The sequence below is a fragment of the Neofelis nebulosa genome, chromosome 11 (assembly GCF_028018385.1).
Source record: "Neofelis nebulosa isolate mNeoNeb1 chromosome 11, mNeoNeb1.pri, whole genome shotgun sequence".
In the NCBI taxonomy this organism is placed as follows: domain Eukaryota; kingdom Metazoa; phylum Chordata; class Mammalia; order Carnivora; family Felidae; genus Neofelis; species Neofelis nebulosa.
Genome location: NC_080792.1, coordinates 92,697,850 through 92,722,093, shown reverse-complemented (window position 1 = coordinate 92,722,093; position 24,244 = coordinate 92,697,850). Strand labels below are relative to the sequence as shown.

At 46.8% G+C, this 24,244-nt stretch overlaps 1 protein-coding gene across 6 annotated transcripts in view; it reads right to left on the bottom strand.

The window, feature by feature from the left end:
- Positions 1-24,244, bottom strand: part of GLT1D1 (glycosyltransferase 1 domain containing 1) — an 84,001-nt gene that overhangs the window by 27,697 nt on the left and 32,060 nt on the right. For all 6 annotated transcript variants that reach the window (XM_058691489.1, XM_058691487.1, XM_058691490.1 and 3 more), the window contains exons 5-8: positions 15,783-15,819; positions 13,967-14,023; positions 6,278-6,373; positions 4,803-4,852 (exon numbers count right to left, since the gene is read on the bottom strand). In XM_058691489.1, coding sequence (XP_058547472.1) covers positions 4,803-4,852; positions 6,278-6,373; positions 13,967-14,023; positions 15,783-15,819 — 240 coding nt within the window. The remainder of the gene's footprint in view (positions 1-4,802; positions 4,853-6,277; positions 6,374-13,966; positions 14,024-15,782; positions 15,820-24,244) is intronic.

Here is a 24,244-nt window from a genome sequence, read left to right as displayed (position 1 = left end):
CATACGTTTAGCGGGACTCTCACTCACCCACGCCAGCCAGCGTGGCCAAGTCGGTGATGTTCACACTTCAGATTGGGAAGCAAATCATGAAATCGATTTTGGGGTAAAAACAAGCTTTTTAAAAGTGACATGGAAGAGAGCAGTGAAGAGTGGGGTAGAGCAGTCTTTTAGAAAGGACCGGAGAACAGAACTGAATGAAGCCGTAGAAGCCTTTGTCTAGTAAAGCTGGTTTCCGGTGCATGTGCCCCCGTGCGTGTGCGTGTTCCTACGTGTGTGTGCGTTTGCACGCACGTGAGCAGGGCACCACGTTACCATGTGCTGGGTTGGTTCCTGCCCACGCCAGCCACATATGCACACACACATCTCAACTCTCTCTAGAAACATCTCCCCTGATAACTTGAAACTGACCATGCTAGAAGCTTCTATACCGTGGGAATAGGCCAGTCGGGCTTCCAGACAATAGGGCTCCCCTGTCCTGCTCCCCAGGAGAACTAGCTGTTGAGCACTTACCAGCATCCCCGCCCCCTGTTTTGGTCACGAAGCAAACAAACAAGACGCTAGCCGCGTGAGTCACTGGAGGATCTGAGATGTGTGTCTCGATAGATCAGTTTTGTATCTTTTGTGGGACACAGGGAATCAAGAAGACAGGTTGTCTGCACGAATCTGTGACTCGTTGGGTTCAACGCGGCCATATTTAGAAGCTCAAGTTATTCTGTCTGCTCGGTGACACATCAGGGTTTTGTCGGTGACTTTCGTTGTCCCTTAGATTTGATAACGACATTTTATGAACAGGGATATGTTGCTGTGGCCTCAGTGTTGTGTCCCCGCCCCCCAAATTCATACATTGAAATCCTGGCTCTCAAAGACAATGGTGTCAGGAGGTGAGGTCTTTGGGAGGTGAGTGGGTCAAGGCGGTGGAGCCCTCGGGAATAGGATCCATCTTACCCAGAGGGATCAGGTCTCGCAAATGACCCCGGAGATCGTCCTTGTCCCCTTCCCTGACGTGAGGACACAGGGAGAAAGTGGCCGCACCAGAACCTGACCGTGCTGGCACCTTCCTCTCAAGCTTCCAGCCTCCACGACCGTGAGAAATACTTTTCTGTGGCTGGTTCGCCATTGCGCTGGTGGGATTCTGTCGCAGCCGCCCAAAGGGACCAAGACATGTACAACTGGCGAGACCCCAAGCCTTCGCTTCTGCATGCAGGCCCTCTCCAGGGCGCGGTGCTGTGTTACCCTAAGCGGACTCGGGCTTGGAGGACGTGGTCTCCCTCGGCGGTGCAGGAAGCGGGCGAACCCTAGCAGAGCTCCAGGTTGCCGTGCTGGCTCCTGCTTTTGCTGAGCAGCAAACGTGCACCCAGTGGATGTGCTTCCCCATTTCCTGTGGGGAAGGGCCTTGTGGAAACGGTGCTTTAGAATCCTGAGTCATTTGTGGCCAGTGACTCTCAGGTCATAACCCTTCACCGAGGGTCCCGGGACCCCTCCTGAAGTGCCCCTTCCCGGGCTCCCCTCTCCCGTCACCACTTTGGGTTCCGAGCTGCACGCAAGCAGAGGAGTGTGTGGGCTATCAGTGCACCAGATGGTCCTTAGGGCCCCAGTAGGTGGTCCAGTCGGCGGGGCCTCGTCTTGGATCTGCATTCGTTAAGCAAGGGCCTGTCCTCAGGTGTCGTGGGCTTACCAGGCTAGCTTGGAAAGAGCGAGGAGGGGCCCCTGGAGCTTATGGAATCAAGAAGGCTTCTGGCGACATGCTCTCCAGCATCACCTCGGCCCAGCTTCGCCTCACCGGGCTCCGCACCACCACCGGGCCCCTCATCCTGGAACATCGGGTCCAATCAGCTCATCACGAGGCGGAGTCGTCACAGCCTTCGGCAAAGCCACTTGTCACCTCCTTCCAGGAGTTAAAGAAATAAAAAGAAACTACAAGGGGCGAGTTGTAGGGCCTCTGTGCGTGTATGTGTGTGTACACATGGGTGTGTTTAGTTACTTCCCAGCACCTGCTTAAAAATAGACACTTTGCACGCCCATTTCCAGGCGGCCGTGTGGACCCACGGCTCCTCTGGGGAGTCCAGAGAGGGCCTGAAGGTCTGGGCACAAAAACGTGCAGCTGAACCACTGTCCCCTCAGTCCCCCGCCCTGCTGTCCGACCTCCTGCCTGAGCCCACAAGTTTCCCTGCGCTGAAATTAGGGGGGAAGAGACACATTTCTGGACGTGCACTGTTCTTTCAGAAGTAGGCAGGCAAAAGTTAGAGGAAAGGGATATGTTCCGAAGGCAAATGGTAGAAAAGACATCTTTCCTCTGGGAAGTGAGAAACAGCGGTTGACTGTTCAGTACACACAACAAAATAATGGCCGTGTCTCTCCTGAAAGGCTTTGGATTGAGAAGCCTCAAGAACGTAGGGGCACTGCGTCCCTCACCTGGAGGCAACGGGGCTCGAGGGGAGGATCCCGGGGCGGGGGGGTGGGGGTGCAGGAAAGGACCATGCCCCCCTCCCCCCGCCACACACACAGCAGCTCCTGTGTCTCCTGGTCACTACTTTCCTGGGAAGGGGTCTCTGTCATGCACTGGGTGCTTCACGTGTGATTCCAAGAGGGCCACCTCCCGACAGGTTTCCTTCCAGGAAACACGGCACAGGAAGGGTCTGCTGGAGGAGTCGGGTCGTCTTCTGTTCAGTGCTGGCAAACGTTTCTGCTCACCAAGCCTTCTTCCCCATGTTTCTTCCACCCCGAACGCGAGCACTTTGTAACAACTGTTCCCCCAACTTCGGCCACTTGTGTGCATTTTCATAATTTGTCCTATCTGCAAACCATCTGTACTGCTGCTGATTTAATACCTTTTTTTGAAGCCAATTCCATTTATTTTTAAAGAAAGTGTTCATAGTTGGAAAGCCAGGATCATGCACCATAAATAGAATGTAGCCATGAAAATGGAAACAGTGGAAAACAAAAGCCACATCGTTAAATTCTGTCTGAGCCTGAGGCCTTCTCTCTTGGTTAGCAAGGATTTTAGCATCAAACTAAAACTTTCTCTTCCAAATACACTCTTCAAACAGAAGGGTGGAAAGAGAATTAAAATAATCATCATAATAAGGGTGCCTGGGTGGCTCAGTTCGTTAAGGATCTGATTTGGGCTCAGGTCATGATCTTGTGGTTCATGAATTTGAGCCCTGCATCAGGCTCTGTGCTGACAGCTGGGAGCCTGGAGCTGCTTCAGATTCTGTGTCTCCCTCTCTCTCTTCCCCACTCCCACTCTGTCTCTCTCTCTCTTTCAAAAATAAATAAACATTAAAAAAATTTTTTAGGGGTGCCTGCGTGGCTCAGTCGGTTGAGCGTCCGACTTCAGCTCAGGTCATGATCTCGCAGCTTGTGGGTTCAGGCCCCGCGTCGGGCTCTGTGCTGACAACTCGGAGCCTGAAGCCTGCTTTGGATTCTGTGTCTCCCTTTCTCTCTGCCCCTAACCCACTCGCATTCTGTCTCTGCCTCTCTCAAAAATAAATAAACATGAAAAAAATTTAAAAAAACATTTTTTAAAATCATAATAAACAACTCTGCCACTATGGGACTCACCATTAATTAGTCACTGGGTGTAATCTTGTTGCCACTGACGGGCTGACACTGAGCAGCCGTATACGCGCGTGTAACGTGCATATGCAGGTGTACCTATGAGTGTGAGTACATGTTCCACCAAACACGTGGAGGGATTACGGGGCCATTCATTTTCCATGTTGCAGATTCTAGCCCTTGATACATTTATTAGGTTAAGTAGCCTTTTTCCAGGTAGACGGGTTGTTTTCCCAAAGTCCTCGAGACAAGTGTGTGTCCCCCACCACGTGCCTTGTGGGTCCCCAGGGAGCCAGAAAACCTACAGCGGGGACACCGCAAGACAGATAGGATTCGGAGTCGTGTGGGAATCCACACTCAATCAGGTTCTCAGGGGCGCCCCCGTCGTATAAAGTGGGGGAACACGGCGAGGTCACAAGCTCAGCTAAACCCAGGATGGTAGACAGGACAAACCAAGGCAGTTTGGTGGGCGATGCTGTTCCCAAGGCAGGTGCCGTCTGCTGCCCCCCGGAGGACAGGAGCTGCTCCTACAGTGTCACACCCCTGCCGGCTGGAAACACCAAGGGTGCTTCGTTTTCCAAGCTGCTTGGAGGAAATCAAGGTTCGTTCTCAAGACATGTGTCCCCCCAGAGTCTCCGAATCCTGAGCACTCAGACCTGCGTGTGGAACAGAGCAGCACCTGCTTGACCTGTGTCCCCGTCCAGGGGACAAGCGGATACCCCAGAGGCCCATGGAACGAGAGGCAGGGTCCCCCGGGCCTTCCACCCGCCTGCACTCCCTGGACAACGGCCACCAGCATCTCCCCGGGCCGAGTGGCTTTCTCGTGCTTACAGACAGCAGTTTTCCAAGCCACTTGGCTCCTACATGTGAGTCAGCCAATTAATCTGCTGCTCGGCTGAAGAAATAGCTCTGTGTTCGTTTGTCGTGCAGTTTCGGGGGCTTTCAGAGACCATAAGGGCCACACATAAGGCGTGCCTATGCACCGGCTTAGACTTTCTCTTCACGGGACTTTCTCCTTACGTGACTCCTCTGTGTTTCTGTACAAACCTAGCCTTTGTAGCAATAAACTAGCCGTAAAGATTTACAAAGCCTCATAATCTTGGTGTGGTTTTCATTTTTAAAAAGGCAGACTCTAGTTATTTAAAAAGGAAGAAAGTTGGCTAGAAAAGGAACGTCGGCTACTTTTGGGAAATCCGTAGAAAGAAGAAAGCAGGGATGAGGGCCATGTGTATGGCACATCGACTTACTTCAGGACCCACGATCACCATGTAAACATTAGGCTCTTCTCGATGCCATTCTTGGGAAGAAAAAGAGAAAAAAAAATAACGTTAATGGTTTTATGTCACAGCTGAAAACATTATTAAGTTTAACATTAAGTTCGTGATAATATGAGTTATTTCATACTATTTGGCTCTCGTTCATACAGTCAAATTATATGTAAAATAAAACCCTGGATTGTGAGTAACTTGTTCTGCACGTGTTCCACAAAACGAGCAAACATTTCTAATAAATTTTAACTTGATCAATGAGCAATGTCTTGCAATACGAGTCATACATGATGTGCAATGTCACATGATCACAGCTGAGCCAATGGTTCTCTCTCTCTTTCTCTGCAGGATTGTGGGTGATTATCTCCCACACTCGGTCTCAGGCTGTGGTGTCTGGCAGAAATCACTGATTTTTCAGAATGTTAGAAGGTGCCCACAATGGGCACTGGTGTATTTTCTGTCACCTCAAAGCACCTGTGGACAGTCCTTTGCTTTTCCAGACAAGAGTGAGCTTAGAAATGCTTTGCTTCATTCTAGGTCAGGCTGCCTGTGGATATAGACCCGTTCCTCTGCCACCTTATTGCCAGTTACATTAAATATAGAATATGACAAGAGTTTATTAATAAAGTCAACATCCATGTGAGCATATTCAATGGCCCCCATGCAGAAAAAGGTTCCATGGAGCCAGTAGATAGCAGTGGTTCCATTAGTGATTGTGAAAGTCGTCCTACAAAATAACCCTCCACTCTTGTCTCCCTCACACCAGTCACGAAGGTTTTCAAAAGTAAGTTCAGGTTAATTTGTTTATTTTTCTCTATGCTTTGTATTTTCTTTATTATTTTGTGTTATATTACAGTATTGTAATCATTTTTATATGAATATGTTTGGGTTGTGTAACGAATCATCTGAGTGTCCATTATTCCTTATGGGGAAATTTGCTTTGATAGACAAGTGCTTCGGATTACAAGCATGTTTCTGGAACGAATTATGCTCTCAAACCAAGGCTTTCCTGTATTTGAAATGTAAATGTTGAATACCTTATGCTTTTACGTAAAATGCTCCCTTTTGGAACGTTATGCACTGTCCAGATCTCCCACCGACTAGACCACCAGGAGTAATCACTGAGCAAACCAGCATGGAATTTGGGATGCACCAAAGCATTTAACTCAAGCTATGCAACAAAAGTCCAAATGCATCATACAAACTGACGTGTGTAAAATATTTTTGGATTCATTTACATTATTCTTGCAATTATTCACTATTTTTGTTATTTCCTCAGACGCCAAGGGCACCAGAGGTCACTATGCAGTGTGGTTCCTTTTCTGGTTGTTTCAGAGTAACCATCGAGAAGCCGTTCTGCTCGTGTGGAAACACAGAGACAGCAAAACTCAAAACCCTAAAGACGGAAACGCAAAGGCCAGACCCCCAAACAGAGCTCCATAAACCAGATGTACCTGAGAACGCGTCCACCAGATAGAGAGGGTCCTTCACTTGTCTCAGCCCACACACCAGGAGGAAGATGTGTAAATTATCGGCACTTTGGTTAATCCCTGCAACAGAGGAGTTGAGATGTTTTCAGAGAAGAGAGGGCGGCTTGATTCCATGAGGGTAGAGCTCAGAAGCCACGGGGCCCTGACCTCTAACCTCCACACAACACGGTGGGGAATAGTTTGTCCTGGTGGGAAAACTGAGTGGAGCTCAGCCCAGTAAACACAACTCCTCTGTGCAGTGAGAAGGGGTAATTATTACAGAAATGTGGCCCTGGAAAATATCTGGAGACAATGCCAGTAAGATGCGGTTTTCTATAGTCATATGCTCTCGGGTCCGCACATGTACACATAGGTTCCCACACTGAACGCAGATGTGCCCACAGATCCATAATATAAAGGGGTTAGGTCTCAGCGTGGCCCCTCTCCTGGAGAGCCGAAACCCGCTTCTTCACCCCTCTGCTCTGGGCTGGCTTGGTGACAGCATTGACCAACAGAGCCCAGGGGAAGGACAGGGAGTGACTTCCGAGTCACAGCCATGGGAGGCGCGTGCATCAGTCTCGCTTGCCCACTGGAGCATCACTACCTTCCGATCTGGCCTCCTCGATGACGAGGCTCTGCGGCCAGACGCCCCACCACCCCCGCTCAGGGAGGCCACACGCAGGACTGGTGGGCCTCAGCCCACTGCAAAGGGAGCGTGAGCCCAGCCGCAGGCAGGTGAAGCCGGCAGGTGCCACTCCCTGGGTCTGGGCCGAGCTGCCAGCCGCTCCGTCGTGAGAGACCAGCTGGTTTCTGAAGCCCCTTAATGTTGAGGTGCGTTGATGCGGGGCCACAGGTAAGTGACTCAGTAGAAACTAACCGTATAATTAGTGCAAGCTGACCTATGACTTCATCATTTCCACACATATGACTGGACGTAAAATCACGAGGTGGGGGGTTCTCATTCATGCATTTCATTTCCCCCATGACTTAATACAAAAAGTTTCAGTTACTCTGTGCTTTTGCAGACCTTGAACAGTAATATAATCGGGGTGACTGTGAGAAGACACAATGATGCCACCTTCGCACAATCACAAACCCTGGAGAATCACAACACTCATGTGTGACCAAGTCTCAGGAAACTCTCTACTTAGAGGGTAAGGTTGGGATGTACCTCTGAGAAAACCCTTCAAAATACATCACAGTCTTTAAAGTAACTGTTGACAATTGCATTGACGTATGTTGCATTTGTAAAATATTTCCCCAATATCCTGAGTGCCCTGAGACTAAGCTTAGAAATACAAAGCTTAGGGGCACCTGGGTGGCTCAGTAGGTTAAGCGTCTGACTTTGGCTCAGATCACGTTCTCATGGTCTGTGAGTTCAAGCCCCACGTTGGGTTCTGTGTTGACAGCTCAGAGCCTGGAGCCTGCTTCGAATTCTCTGTCTCCCTCTCTCTCTGCCCCACCCCCACTCATGCTCTGTCTCTGAAAAATGAATAAACCTTAAAAAATTAAAAAAAAATACAAAGTTCAGTATTTGTTTGACCAAAAGTTGAAGCTAGAAGCTATGTGCAGAATCTGAATTCAAGAGTGGAGGGGTTTGAGGCCAGGACACAAGCTCTTCCCTTTAGTAAATAATGAAGTTGACAAATACCTTTAAGGACAGGAAGGTCAGGTGTGAGAAAGATAAATCACATCACTAGGCCAGAACCTCAATGAACACTGAAGCCAGAGACTGAACGTGTGGTGAGGACAAAAATGACAAGTGCCTTCATGGAAATTATTTATTAATTACAACAGAAAGGTAACAGCTGTACAAGGAGAAACTCAGGGGACACCCACTTAACTAGGGGAGGAAGCCTTAGCCCAGGGCACAAGGTATGTGCGCTCACACACACACACACACACACACACACACAAACATGCACTCAGTTTATATTTTTAAAAAATCCCCAGTGAGGGAGAAACTGATGTGATGTATCTCCACATGTGGTCCACTGGGCAGGGCGCGACATCACGGGCATCATCATCATGATGTACATGGAATATCTATTCAATTACAGGATAAGAAGAAGGAGAAGGAGAAGAAAAGAAGGAAGGGGGAGGAGGAGGAGGGGGAGAGAAGGAGGAGGAGGAGGCGGGAGGAGGGGGAGGAAGAGGAGGAAGAGGAGAAGACAGAAGGAGCATGGAGTGCCCACATGGGGGAAATCAGAGGAACCCGTGTTACTGAACCGAGGAAAGGAACAATGCCGAAGCGAACACGGCAAGATGGCGCCCAGAGACGGCAGCCAAAGCGGCAGTATTCTAAGGACTTATGTGACGTCTTGGTACAAAGACTCCACTCTCTTCTGTGTTTTTGCGGTGCGGCAAGCACAGATGTGGAAACCTGCTGTGTTCCTCTGTTGGGATGTGACACACGTTAGCTACCCGGAACAGCAGGCTCGGGAGATGTGCTCGCCTTCTGCTCAGAGGTCCCACCTGCCCCCAACCCCAGATGCCTGGGGAGCCGACCTTGAGGGAGAGCAACGCACGGTTTACAACACTGATCTTCAAAACGTTCCACGACTTACGGTAAGATATACATACCGTACCGAGACCTCATACACATGACAAAGCTTGTATACGCACACGGTTGCAAACAATATTAGCCTTATCACATACAAGGAACTCTGATGGAAGTATTCCTTTCATCTCATTTCAAGTTTTAAACGTGCTGGCCCCCAACTCGCTCACTGATTTTGAGGGCCCCGACCCACCAGACCCTGGAGGGACACAGTGCTAGCCTAATATTCTCTTGCCTCTCTCCTCATCTCCTTCCCGGGTTGAGATTAAATGTCATGAGACTTTAGGAAACGAAGTTAGCCAACAGCAGGACAAAGGACTAAATGCTCTGCTTTATTCTAGGACTTCCAAGATTTTTAAAAATAAAATGCAGACGCAGCTTTTGGGTTTGAACAGCTTCTGTGCACTTCTCACACACAACGGTAGCATTGTCAAAGACATAAAGATAACAGCTGGAAAATCATGATCAAACAAGCATGTGCCGAAGCAGCACACAGAAGCACGGACTCCCCTTGTGTCCCTGGCCGGGGTTACGGGCACGTACGGTGGCCATTCTTAGATTTCAAAACAGAATTAAAAGAAATTGGCCCGTGGACATCTGGAAGTGATGCAGACGCCTAGGCAACGTTTTAGTGGATTTCATTTCTTCCTTTTAACTCCACACTTAGTTTTCTTCCCTTTGTTTTTCTATGAGCAACCACGTTTACCGTGACTCAAGGTCTGAACTCATCCCTCACAAATGCACGATTTACACGTCCATCCTTCCGATGTTACCATTTCCTGGAGAGTGGTATTTTTGTCTCCAAAACAGAGTGAGTCGCTCTTGCGGTCTGGAACCGTATGGGCCCCGGCAGGCTAGGTGCCAGTCCCACTGCCCAGCCCCCCGGTGATTTGTCAGATGACTCCACGACACAAACCCAGTCCGCAGTGAGCCACGTTCTCTGCTGTCTTCTGTGTATTTTTCTCATGGGTTATTATAAGGAGAAAAGAATCCAAGAACTTCAGTTGAGTGCATTAGACATGGTGAATGTTAGCTGAAAAATCTGATTTGGAGGCTGTGGATATATCGCGGGATCTGGTAACGTGAGTTCTCCATATGAAACACAGGAAAATAGAAGTATAGTTTACAAAAGGAGAGAGGCAGAAAATGAAATAAATTAGCAATAGAAATTGAGTAAAATGGGAAACAGAACACTGAGAAGGTACGGTCAAATTTAAGGTTTCATAGTTTTGGGGTTTGATGACCAACAAAGAATCACTAACTTTCGATGTGTCGGTCATTGCCATCGAGAAGCAAGAATCATCCATCACTGAACCATAACAATGTTTAAGTTGTACCTGCAAATGCACAAACTCCAAGGTAACCAACGTGAGGTCTGTGCTTTTATTTCCTGATCAGGATAACTATTGTAAATATGTGAAAAAATTCTACTTTAGTCTTTTTTTTTTTACATTTATTTATTTTTAATAGAGACAGAGCACAAGTGGGGGAGGGGCAGAGAGAGAAGGAGACACAGAATCCGAAGCAGGCTTCAGGCTCTGAGCCATCAGCACAGAGCCCGACGTAGGGTTCAAACTCACAAACCAGGAGATCATGACCTGAGCTGAAGTCGGACGCTTAACCGACTGAGCCACCCAGGCGCCCTTCTACTTTAGTCTTTATTTTTTCCTAGTTGATCTGTTGGAAAATGGAATCTGGTTAGCATAAAAGCAATGTTTTGGACTCAAAAGATTCAGTGATTTGAAACTTAGGACTTGGAGAGAGAACTGAGTATTTTTGGCAAAACCTGTGTCATACTGTGAGGAAGGATGCCTCATCAAATAGACATCAGATACTGAGGAAACAGACCCTACACTTTGGTGACTAATCGAGTACCCCCCTGTGGGTCTGGGCTGCTAACCAAGGCCCTTCCCCACCCCCTCCCCTTGATCGCAAGGTTACACAGTTCACAAGGATTCTGAGGGTGAGTATTTGATCATTAACAGTCTGTGTCCAATTCACCGTGTCTTCTGTCTTTGCTGTCTGAAGCTCAAAGCAGAAGTGACAAATCACCATCATGGGCTGTGGAGGCCAGGGTACGATGGAGGATGGGTGGGGAAGGCAGTCTCTCTCCAGAGTCACCTGCGACAAAGACAAACGGCTCCACAAATGAGATTGGACGCCTGGTCACCAAACCCGGAGACGCCGATGAATTCCGCATCCACCCTTGCGCCAAGATCCGACAGAGCCGGCTACCACGACCCCAGCGAGCTCGCCTCTGCCGTGTATCCTGGACACAGTTACAGCGTGTAGTTGTCCACGTCGAGACGGAGCCGCCAAGCGGGTCTCTGTGGGAAGGGCCGTCTTGAGGCGTCTTGAATGTCTCCCGGCTGTTCCGTTAATCACTCGGTAGGAAGACCGGTGAAACGATGAGCCATGAGACTCTGGGCTTGATGAGAAATCTCTCTCCCATTGGGAATTATGACTCTTAGGCACACCACAACGGGCGTCCCGTGAGATATGGACGATGAAGTCACTGCACAAGAGGCGATTTCAAACGGGCGCACCGGTTCTGAATAATGGCCCACACCTGCTGGTGTGCCAGAGCAGCGGGACAGCGAGGGTTCACTCGCGAGGCAGAGGACGGCCCTGCTGCTGGCCCTGAGGCTGATGGATGCACTTCAAAACCGTTTCTAATAAAATGCTTGGAAATGTTCTTCTTCCAAGGGAACCTGACTCTGACGTTCGGTGTGTGTGTGGGGGGGTGGGCTTTTGTCTGTTGTGCTTGGAGTGAAAACCAGCTACGCACATGCAGGCTGCGGACGGGGCCTGGAGTCTTGTCTTTTCAGCCTCTTCTCCGAAGTTACCAGCGGGCTTGCAACGTCAGCTCCCCACCTACAGTCCCCTCGCACCGTTGACTCTCGGGAGAAGCAGTTCAGGTTAAAACAGAGGTATTCCGAAACTTGACATTGCATTTGGTGAGTCCACTCAGCTGTTCCCACATCTTCAGCAGAGCTGCCGGGTTGGTCAGACTACAGGGGAGTGATAGTCCCCAATAGTATACACTTAGGGGCCTCATCTGTGGACAGCAAACTCTCTACATTTAAAGATGTTGTGCGACAAAGTTTTGTTTCAACATTGTGACTGCACTTGGATCGTACCATATACGGAAGATACAAAGGCTAGACTGTTACTTCCACCGCGTGTAGGGAAAATGGCGCCCTCGCAGCATGGCTGACAGACAAGCACATTGATGCTACCTTTCCAGGAGACGTTGCGCACAACGTACGAACGCTCTGATTAAGGGCATAACCTAACCCAGAGCTTCTGTTTTCAGGTGTTCCAAAGACAACAACTTGGCAAATATACGAAGACTGAAATCCTAGCATCTCCGCCACTACATATCCAAAAGTTTAAGGGATGGATCAAATAAGTTTACAGAATTCAAAATAACACTATAAAGGCATTGAAACTCATGATGTAATTAGAATTAATAAGTCAGTGCATAAGATTTCAGAATATAACGTCGAAACTCAATTGTGTTTTTACATATTAGCAACAAACAATTCAAAAGTAAAAGTTAAAAAGACTTTATAATAGCAACAAAGATAATAAAATCCCTAAGAATATTTTTTTTAAAAAAGGCATAAAGACCTGTACAAATCATTATGAAGATAAATGAGACTTAGATAAGAGGACAGATATATCATGTTCATAGATTTTAAGACAAATTATTTTTAAAATGTCAATTCTCCCTAACTTGACCTATAGATTTTATAGAGACTGACAAGGTGTGTTAAGTGTATATGGAAATGCAAAAAACCTAGGTTAGCCGACACAGAGCTGTCGACTCACACTACCTGATTTCTCGACATGCTCTATAAACCAACAGCAGGAGACAACGTGATATCAGCATAAGGACAGACGTATATAGATCAATGGACACGGGTAGATGGAAAGCTGATTTTCAGCAAAGCATTTTGATGGAGAAAGAAAAACACTTTCAACGAATGAGACTAGAACCACTTTCCGAAAGAAATGAATTTCCTCCCTATCTCACACCACACATGAAAATTAACTTCAGGGGCACCTGGGTGGCTCTGTCGGTTGAGTGTCCGACTTTGGCTCAGGTCATGATCTCGCGGTTCATGAGTTCAAGCCCTGTGTCGGGCTCTGTGCTGACAGCTCGGAGCCTGGAGCCTGCTTCGGATTCTGTGTCTCCCTCTCTCTCTACCCCTAACCCACTCATAATGTGTCTCTGTCTCTCTCAAAAATAAATAAACGTTTTAAAAAATTTAAAAAACAACAACAACAAAAATTAACTTCAGATGGAAGGGCCTGGGTGGCTCAGTCCATTAAAAATTAATTTCAGATGGATTATGATCCTAATGAAAGAGCCAAAACACTAAAACACTTCCTCCTCTGGAGGAAAAGAAGTGGGGAAATATCTCTGTGAACTGTGAACAGGCAAAGGTTTCTTAGGGCTCAAACAGTGCTAATTAACCATTAAATAAAAATGGGTGAACTAGGAGAAAATGAAAAGGTAAACCAGAGGAAATAGGAGAAAATATTCACATATACACATGTACCTTTTTTTTTTAGTTTACTTATTTTGAAAGAGAGCACGTGAGCAGAGGAGGGGCAGAGAGAGAGAGAGAGAGAGAGCGAGAGAGAGAGAGAATCCGAAGCAGGCTTCGTGCTGTTGGCATAGTGTTGGATGTGGGACTTGATCTCATGAATGGTGAGATCATGACCTGAGCCAAAATCAAGAGTCGGACACTTAACCCACTGAGCCACCCAGGTGCCCCCGTATATACATGTATCTAATAGAAGATTTGAACCCAGGACAGATTAAAAAAATCCTCCTACAAACCCGTGCTTCCTCCTGCTCTCCCAAGGATGAGACCACTAATGACGTCTCCAGAAACGGAGAGAAGCCACGTTTGTCCTAATCCTGTCTGGCTCCCATTCCTGCCACTTCCTTCCCTTGTTCACCTAAAACCGTTGACTTCTTTGACCTGAGGAAGCCCCTTTCTTTGGGCCTCTTTTCCAAAAGCACGTGAGCATACCATGTACCCGACGCCAGTGATAAGATGCACTCCAGTCAAACTCGTGTAAGAAGATTCATCTCTCACCTGACTGGTGAAGAAAGGTGTTCCAGTTAAAGGCAGAGTTTGGTCCTGTCACGATTCCTGGGAAAGAGAAAGAAAGTCCATGATGATGAGGAGTAACCAGCCATTTTGTGCTGATGTTTACATAATGGTCTCATGCGTGGTTCTTACAAAGAACTCAACGTTCTGAGTGCTTCGTGAACACCTGTTCATCCCTCCAGCATGGGACCCCACGGGTCCCCAACTAGAAAAGGTGCACCCCCTCGACCTCACCATCTGTTACTGGGCGGGACAGTCGCCAGGTCATGGAAAACGCGAGTCCCTAAAAAATGCATGCAAGTTACCGGCCTCTAAAACACAGCCCCCCTGTAGCAATTACATCTTAATCTAAAATTCCTGATCTCAACCCTCTCCAAATCACACATCCTGTTATCTGTATCATCGCCTCGGATGGATTTAAGTTTAACATTCTCTGAGTTGCACATCTTAAGATGTAGAAAATTCAGAGGCAACGCTTAACAGCTTATCTTGGTAACGGGGAAAATCTGACATTTTATGAAATGTAAGTTAAGTCATGTAACCCTGTTTGCAATGTACCTGTGAGACTGTCATCTGCCCTGAGCTATGCAGATTTACTCAGTTTTGTCCTACTTAATGAGCATGCATGCAAGCCTGCCCTGGGCACAGGCGCCCACGCACTCCTGGAAACCCTTAAAGCCTCGCCAGGCAGACTGACCCCTCCGGTTTATCCGGCTGGAAACTAAGGTTCACGGAGGTTCAAACGGTGTTCCCAGCGACTCAGGGCGTAGGGGGTGGAGGCTGCGTCCAAACCTATGTGTGCTTCAAAGCCGTGTTTTCATGGTGCACCCATGTGCTCCCCGGGCTATAAATCAGGCCACGATGGAGGAACAGGGAGGTGTTAACCCTGCACCTGCCCTGACACTCACACGCCTTCTGTACATACTGAGTCACGGCATCTCTTTTTAAAGTGGGAGTTCCAAGAAAGGGTTTATTTGATAAGTAATTCTTCTGCTACAAATGTCACTGAACCCCCTAGAGGGTTTATACCGTGCAGCTGAGGTGGGATTTGGGGGCCCCGGGCCCCTCTGGGGCTCAGCACCTTGGAAAACTCCTCACGAAACTAGAACTCGTGGCCTTGGCCGCAACACCTGTGCTGACCTAGGCTTGCAGCTACACGTTCTTTGGAACCGCTTCTTTCCTGTGATTTCTGTTGTTTAAACAATAATACGGCGCTTTCAGGCGCCTGGGTGGCTCTGTGGGTTGAGCGTCTGACTCTTGATTTCGGCTCACGTCACGATCTCACGGTATATGAGTTCGAGCCCCGTGTCGGGCTCTGTGCTGACAGTGCGGAGCCTGCTTGGGATCCTCTCCCTCTGCCCCTCCCCTGCTCTCTCTCTCTCTCTCAAAATAAATAAATAAACATTATAAAAAAAATAAGACAGTGGTTTCCTCACTGTGTTTAGGAGATGCTGAGAGCTTCCTGAAAGGCTGGGATTGGGGGAGGGCAGGAAGCGGGGGGTGCACTTCCCCTCATCTCAACTAAAACAGACACACTCGGGTCTCCTGTTGTAAACACACCATCGAGAGAGTGCACCGTGCTTCTGCTGGTGGAAAGTGTTAACTGAACTGCATTTTAAATGACGCTTTTATAAATGCTCTCATATCTGTCCTTCATCTTCGTGTAAGGAAATACCAAGCATACCCATTCTACTAATCATTATTAGGTAATTCCAAGACACTGTATTCATCCACAAACACTTCAGGACAGGTCTCTGAATGGACTCATGTTTTAAAAATACGTACATGTTAAAATTCTTACCTTGACTCTGGACATAGATCTTACCCCTAGCATGCGGCTTTTGAAAAGAGAGGAGAGAGAAAACAGTGTAAATCGGATAGCCCGTTACAAACGTCTTTTAGAAGTGAAAGGAAGGTCATTAAAAAAATCGCCTTGGAAAACACCACAAAGGATCATCCACACAGATGCTCACAGACTAGTTACTTTCTAAAAGCAGACTACCTTCTGCCTTTAATGGGGTTAGCCCATTAAAACACAGCATCTTTAAGGTCAGAAGCACAAAGAAAGAGGTCCCTTAAATTAGGCGCAGTGCGTTATCACAATTTTCCAGTTACGACGTTAGTAGAAAAGTTACTGAAGGTCAGACACAGAACAAGCCAGCGGCAGAGCCCGTGTGGTGTCTGTCTACCTTGTGCCCTAGCGGTTTGGGGACACATATCCTTGAATGGAAACAATACACTCCCCAACCCCCACCTGTGGAGAAGATAAGAGAAGGGGAGGAAAGGGAGAGAAGGGGGGAAGGGAGGGTCATGAGGGGAGGGGAGAAGCACATCAGTATGTTGAGAAACAGGAAAACAGGCACGGTAGGGGGGTGGGGGCAGATTCTTCAAGGCGCGGGAAGGACTGGTCTCCAGGATCCTGTAAGGACCCTCCCCGAGTGCCTCTCTGACTTGGACCAGGCGGCACTTTGCATGACGGAGCACGTTTGTACCAACATATAAACTCACTACTCCTGGCGGTGTTTTCTGGTGGACCTTCAGAAAACTACTAGAGAGAAAAAGAATCCATTTCTTAAACTCATTTTGGATCGGTGGCTTAAATACTTTTAAAATCGAGTTTCGACACAAAGCGCGGAAGGCTGCGGGTCACATAGGCGCCAATGGCTGTTTAGAACCTGATGGGAAGGTACGGTCTTTACCGGTTTGTCATGAGACCTACGCATCCCACTGGTGCATGAGGGGACCAGCCCAGCTCAGGAATGGTGTTCCCCCCCGCCTGCATGTGTGTGGGTGGGTGCCGTCACCCCCAAGGTGATGTGGAGCCCATGCTGGTGCACGTGGGTGCAGACCCACTTCCACCCACACTCTCAATCAGTTCTAGGTTTGGAAAGCTAGCCGACGCCAAAGCGGTCCCACCAAGGAGGCCAGTGGACAGGGAGAAGGGGGTGACCCTGCTTTCCACCCGGTGGATGGGAAGGGGGTGGGAGGCACAGCATCCCGCTGTCTCCAGGGAGCTGAATGCAACTCGGTACACAGACAGGAGACTTGGTGCTCTTTGCTTTGGTCCTGAGTGTTACGTTTTCTATCGAATCCTTAGAAGCACCCAAGACCTCAAAAGCCTGGACCATCCTCAATTCTCCATAAAGCAGGGAAGAACCCCCCTTTTAAAAAGCCCCTAAGCAGCGCCTGGGCGGCTCAGTCAGTTGAGTGTCCGGCTTCGGCTCAGGTCTTGATCTCACGGTTCGTGAGGTCGAGCCCCGCATCGGGCTCTGTGCTGACAGCTTGGAGCCTGGAGCCTGCTTCGGATTCTGTGTCTCCCTCTCTCTCTTTCTCCCTCTGCCCCCGACTCACACTCTTGTCTCTCTCTGCCCCCCTCAAAAAATAAACATTAAAAAATTTTTAAAATAAAATAAAATAAAATGCTCTTAAAATAATAAACCATTAAAAAAGTTTTAAAAATTCTCCTCCCTACCAGTTAAAAAAAAAAAAAAGTTAACTTTAATGGAAAAAAATGGCTGCTAGCAACAATTTGAAATTAGAAATAGAAGTTCCGAGCCCTAAAATACTCCTTTTGTGTAATTATAATTTCACCGGAAGGCTGGAGAGACTTTTACTGGAGTATGGAGTTGCCTGTGGGTGCCTTCAACCAGCCCCAAGTCTAAAACCTTGGCTCGGAAAGTGAGGCTAACACACTGGCAAACACAGACCAGCCTGGCATTTGAACATTAACGTGAACACCAGCGTTTAACAAAAACAGATTCAATATAATTCTACATAGATTTGATTAATTGAGGGAAGGCAAAATAGGGTTTTTGCCTTGCCACTGTTTTCATTGGAAATACGCTCCATCTACTGTAGAAATGCATAGGCCCAAAATGCTGCCTTCAAGAAAATTCCATCTGACACAAACAAAACTTAATTAAACTGGTATCCAAACTCCATAAGCAGAATGAATGGACTCTGTGTGGAAATTTCTGGATCTATCTGCTGGTCTTGGCATATATCTGAGCATTATTTCCCCTAAATCTACTAGACCATCAGAAAATAAGTATCAAGTCCTATATAGATGTTTAAACATGTTACGAATGGTATTTTAAGATCTCATCCTAGCAAGTCGAGAAAATGCAGTTACTATATATATATATATATATATATATATATATATATATATATATATAAATAAAATCTGGACCTGGGTTATTTTTAATCTCTGTAATAAAAGAAATCTGGCAAAAGCCAACTGACTTATATTGATTTTGAAAAACATTATCTATATTAAAATGCTCTAAGTACAAATTAGCTTTCTTTTCTCAATATTTATTATTGTTTCTCTTGCCTTGAAGTAACACAAGAGTCAAAATCCTTGTATATCACTTCCCTTGCAAGATTAGCTCATTGATGCAGGAAATGAAAAAGAAGACTGTGTGTGAGCGTGTGTGCATGTAGGGGGTGGGGAAGTGTCTATGAGAAACCCATTACTTAATTTGGCCCATTACCAGGTATAAAAAGCCAGTGTCCTGTCGGATAGACACTTACAAATACACCTGACTTTCTAGCAGGTCCAAACGGTAACTGATGCCTTTTTATAATGGAATAACAGGCAGCGACAACAAACCCCCTGTTTTTTGATTTACATAACCTTCTCAAATCAAGCTCTCTGCAAGTAGAAACCACAGCAAGTATTATTTTTGAAATATACGCACAGTCTCTGGGACGAAATACTGATTTTTACTTTGAAATGACGACGTGACTTTTGACGATGGCTTCGTTAAAAGTGCTTTTCAGAGAGTTACAAAACTCATGGCTCATAAGTGGAAAGCTTCAAAGTATACCTATGTTAAGAAAAATAAAAACAAAAACGCATAGGACTTGGGCTCTTTTCAGGGAACGTGGTTCTCTTCCTTTCTCCCTACGCTTTCCCTTGGATATCAGTTTTTAAGCAAGGAAAGAAGATAGATGGGGCACAGCCTTTTCACTGAGCTCTTGCAACTGAACCAGACAAAGGGAGATTTTTCAAGAAAAGAAAAGGATTCATGAATGGGGTGAGGAATATCTCTGAATGAAGACTGGATCGGGATCCAGTCCCGTGGTATCCAAAGCTAGCTGGCAGCACAGAAAATAGAAACGCCAACAGGAAAACCTGAAGGAAGGCGTCTTAAAAAACAAAAAACAAAAAAACAACAGTTAAATCTATGGAGTAAATAGATTTACTGGGAATCGTTGATGTGATTCAGAAGCTTCCCGGCCTTTCTGTTCCTTGGTGATTTGAGGAATTCTCAGCACTTCTGATCATTCCAGATGTCTGAGCCCCAGGTCATGATCGTGTGAAAGGTGCCGGGCGGGGCGGTCTACGCTCTGGAACTGATGCGTTTTCCATTCTTTGAGTTACATTAAAACTTTCCAATTCCCAGGGATCTCATTTGGGGAAGAAAGATGCAAAGAACATTTGCATTTCTATCGAGAAATCTCTGAGGAAAGCCAATCTTAATGGAAGTTATTAAAAACGATTAGCTTCCTAGGGTGTGATCAGTCCCTGGAGTTTCTGTTACAGGGTATTTGCAGGGAGGGCCACATACAAGTAGGGATGGCGTCTAAGGATGAAACTGACGAGGGGAATGACTTTGCGTTTCCATGACAGTAGGAACCATAACAAAAGCTGTGGTCTGCATGGCTCCTGCCGCTGCTGGTGTGATTTTCAGAGATAATCAGGTACAGAGCAGTGGACCATGGGGGAAGAAGGGGAGAAAGCGTTCACAGGACAACATGCATTCAGTACATAGGTCAGCAATTAGTTCACACGCGGCTCATTCAGACGGGGGGGCACGAGGGAGCACCTCCATTGGCTTAGTGAGCTCACCTGTCCTGCCAGCTGCACAGGTGACAGCCCACGAAATCTGTCTTGCTTTCTGCATTGCAATTTCCAAAAGAATTTTGATGAGTATACGCACACACTGAAAGGAAAAGTACACTTTACGTATTGCCTATACCTAAACTGCTTCGAGAAAGTTATTTTTCTCTGAGTGCCGAGGCGAGCCACAGAACGGTAAGCCCCAGCAGGCAGTGACGCACAGTCTCCAAACTAAAAAAAACAAAAAACTCCAAAATGTCAAGACACCAGAAGGCTTAGCTCAGTGCTAACCTCGGCAGAGAATCACATGGGCCATTTTGGTTATCATTGTGGTTTTTCGAATTCAATAAACACTTCAAGCAATATTTATTCAAACTCAAGATGTTTACAAAACAGCTTATAAATATTAGAATTTGGAGAAAGTCCTTTCAGCAGAGAACTTCTTAGAGAAAGTGGGTCAAGAGTGCAGTTTAATTTTCTGTAAGCCTGTGGGGTTTTGGACCCAACAGAGACATATTAAACCCACGATCACTGCTTCCGTGGAGAGAAAAAACTTCCATTAAGATGTATACCTAATTTTCCTTCCTTCCTTCCTTCCTTCCTTCCTTCCTTCCTTCCTTCCTTCCTTCCTTCCTTCCTTCCTTCTTTCCTTCCTTCCTTCCTTCCATCCTTCCTTCCATCCTTCCTTTTTCTTTCTTTCTTTCTTTCTTTCTTTCTTTCTTTCTTTCTTTCTTTCTTTCTTTCCTTCTTTCTTTCTTTCTTTCTTTCTTCCTGTGAAATAGTCACACTTTCTGGTGAAAGTCTGGTGAATTTAGAGAAAGCATCCTTCACTTTTAACCCAAATTTGCATGCTGAAATGTGTATTACATACAGTAATAAGAAACCAACATTCTGTATAGATTAGCTTTACGTTTCCATAAGGCACACATCAAAGTTAGAGATGGGTAGTGAACCAAATTCCTAAAAACGCCACATCAAGGTTATAATTTCACAAACCAACAGAGCAGCGTTTTCCCAAAACACAACCGGCGTTGAACTCGTGTGATAAATATTAACGACACAGTGTGCAGACCCGGTAAAGAGCCCGCTGGGAGTGTGCCCTTCACAAAGTAGGCACGTTGTCACGTTACGGGTGATTTAAACAACACTAAAAAATAATAACGATGAGCCCAAACAAAGGCATTTCCAATTAAAAGAGATAAAATAAAACCATCTTTATTGAAATCCAATCCAACTAATCTGTGTAGTCAGTCAGAGATAGATAGGGGACCATAAACAGCCTCCAAAGTAGTACCCTGGCTTTCCCAGAGGGCAGGAAGGGACCCGGGGCTGGCAAAATACACCGTTCTGGATACATTTCCGTTAAGATATCTCCCACTCCCCAATGCTGTGCGAGAGTGTGTCTTCGCAATCTTGAAAAAGCTCATCCCCCACTTGTATGTACAGGGCTGGGCTGACCAACCAGCCACCGGAGACACAGGAGACCAGGGCACCCTTGAACAAGGGCTGCTCTGAACGGAGATGTGCCCTAAGTGCATAAGGCACAATGAGGTTTGAAGACAGTACAAAAACAAACCAGGAAAAAAGTGAACTATCTCATTCGTGATTTTTATATTGATGACATGTTGAAATAATAAGATTTTGGAGCTAGATGATGTACAATAAAGAACTTGGCCTTTGCATGTGACCTCTGGGAGATAATCTACATGATACATGATAGGAGTGTCTTTGTTTAGGGCAGGGCCAGTCACAACCAATGGGCTTAGGGTGGGGGCCGGCCATGCCACAAAGACCAACCGGGTCATTTAGGGTGGGAACTTGGAGTCAAGCGGCATCTGTCCACTTTGAACACTGGATTCCTGCACATGAGCTGTCAACCACCCAAACCTACAGAATGAAGCTCCAATAAAAATGTTGGACCCTCCACTTGGGTAGCTCCCTGGGTGGCTAACGCTCCATGCACATTGTCTCAGGTCAATGACCAGGGGGTGGAATGATTTGACTCCACGGGGAAGAAGGCAATGGCACCTTGGCCCTACACGGCTCTTTGTTTGGGCTGATTTGAGCCTGATAAAGACCAACCACAAGAATAAACCACAACCACGAGTAGAATAACGGTCAGTGAGTTCTGTGCAATCAGACGCAAATGCCACACATCTTTCTAATCTGAGATTATCGGAATTTGATTCCGGTTTGATAATAATTAGGTAGGATGCAGTAAACAACAACCCGAGTCAAGCCTGCTCCTGAAACAAAGGGACACAAAATTAAAAACAAAAGCTGTCAATTCAATAATGAAGAGTCAAACATAATTACTCAAAAACCGTATCTCTGTTCAGAAGACCTAAGTAAAAAATCATCTGTACAAAAATCCATCTAAAATAATTATACAAACGCAGCTGAATAATGAAGCTTTACATTATTTATAGGTCGTTTTTTTTTATCTGTAGAAACTGATCAGATGAAGTATTGAGCAGAACTTTACTGAAAAATCATCCACCAAAAATAGCACAAAACACTGTATTAAAAACACAGGTTCATGTTCGAATTTCATAACTAACCCCCACCACTTTAAACTCTAAAACGAGATGCCTCCTTTCTTTAGTGTCAGCTTTTATTATACGGTCTCTTATATCATCACCCCAGACTGAACATTTGCTTCCTGTTTGGTTTAAAAACAAAACAAAACAAAACAAAACAAAAAACAAGCTTTTTGGTTATGCTACTTGCAAGAGACTCTTCTGAAAACAAAGACCACTGACCTGGGATTACAGTCCCTCTGGTGTGGCCATCTCCGTTTGAGAACGTGAGTGGTCTCAGGTGAGCTCCCAGACATAAGCTATCCCTTCTACGGGCACGTCTGGGGCATCATCACCCCTACTGCCACACCCACCCAGACCGTGGCGGCTCTGTGCATTCGGTGCGGTCCTCACCACGTAGGAAATTGGACTCACGTAAGAATAACTGTCCCACTTGTCAGTTATCAGTGTGACACCAGTGACTCCCGGCTCTGTATCTCCAGCTGCGCCCTCTTCCCCGGGACAGCCTCACACCGCGGCGACGCTCCGGATATTTACGACTGAGTCCCATATCTGTCTCAGATTCAGCGTGCCTGGGGCTCCCATTTCACTCTCCTTCCTTTCCCCATCCAAACTCCTTCAGTTGAGCTCGTCCAGAATTTGTTGATAAAAATCTTAAATCACGTTAATATTCTTGAGTCCCGCTTTACTCCTTCCTTACATGCTTCCCACGGTCTTCCCACACAAAAATTTGTCCAGAACGTGGTACGTAGGTTTAAAAAAAAATCATTATCAAAGTGCATTTGTAGGTAAAATGGCATATATTTGCAGGTGAAATGGCGTGATTTTTTTTAATATTCCAGAAAATAAGTGTGTGCGTGTGTGCATGCACGTGTGTGAGAGTGTGTGTGACTGTGCATGTGTGCGTGTGTGTATGTATGTGTGCAGGAGCATGCATGTGTGTGTGTGTGTGTGTGTGCGAGCGGGAAGAATGACGGTGCATTAAGTAAGCACTGAAGGGTGTAAGCAGGTGGCAGGTAATGGGAGTTCACTCTTCTATTCCTGCTGCTTTTGCTTGTGTAGAAATTTCTACATTAAGAAGTTCTCAAGAAGGGTCCTTCCTTGGTAAATCCAATTCAACAAGCGTGTACTGAACACGAGGAGGTGTGACCCCTCTGGGGACGCACTAGCGATCCATACTTTGTCCCCGTCCTCAGGGAGCTCACAACCACATAGGGCGAAGGAGAGGACCGGCGCTAAGTGCATCCTTCCTTGTGTCCATGCCCTTGAAGCCCCTCCCATTATGAGGCAGACTCTATCTCCACTCCTTGACTTGCTTTGGCCAAACATTAGGCAAGCATCAGGTTGAAAGCTTTCACACCGGTGCCTGCTCTCTCCTGCTGTGGAGCCTCATGGGGGACAGCAGACCGGGGTGGGGGGGGGGGAGAGGCCTCAGTTGTCCTCACCATCCTAGCGAAGGCCCCAGCCGTGTTAGCAAGGTGGCCACCCCAGACTACCCAGCCTGGCTGAGCTGACCCAGGCGACGCAAAGAATAAATAACGAGTGTTTGATCTAAGGCGCTATGTTGGGTGTGGCTTGTTACGTGACAAAAATTAACACGTACCGTAAAGTGAACACATCTCTACTTAGGGTCAACGGACAGAGGTGACATTGGAGATGGAGAAGCTCGGGGGGTGGGGGGTGTAGGGCTACATGCAGATTCACAGACCAGGAACATACACTTCAACAGGTAGACGCTTCCTTCCCCGTCTGGCTTAACAGAAGACAGGCGGGGTCCCAGATCTGCTGCTCCGTTGGACCTGTTTGAGGATGCTGTTTGGACTCAGGCATGTGAAGAAATGTGAAGAAATTCAGCATCTCCCTGAGAGGTCGCTG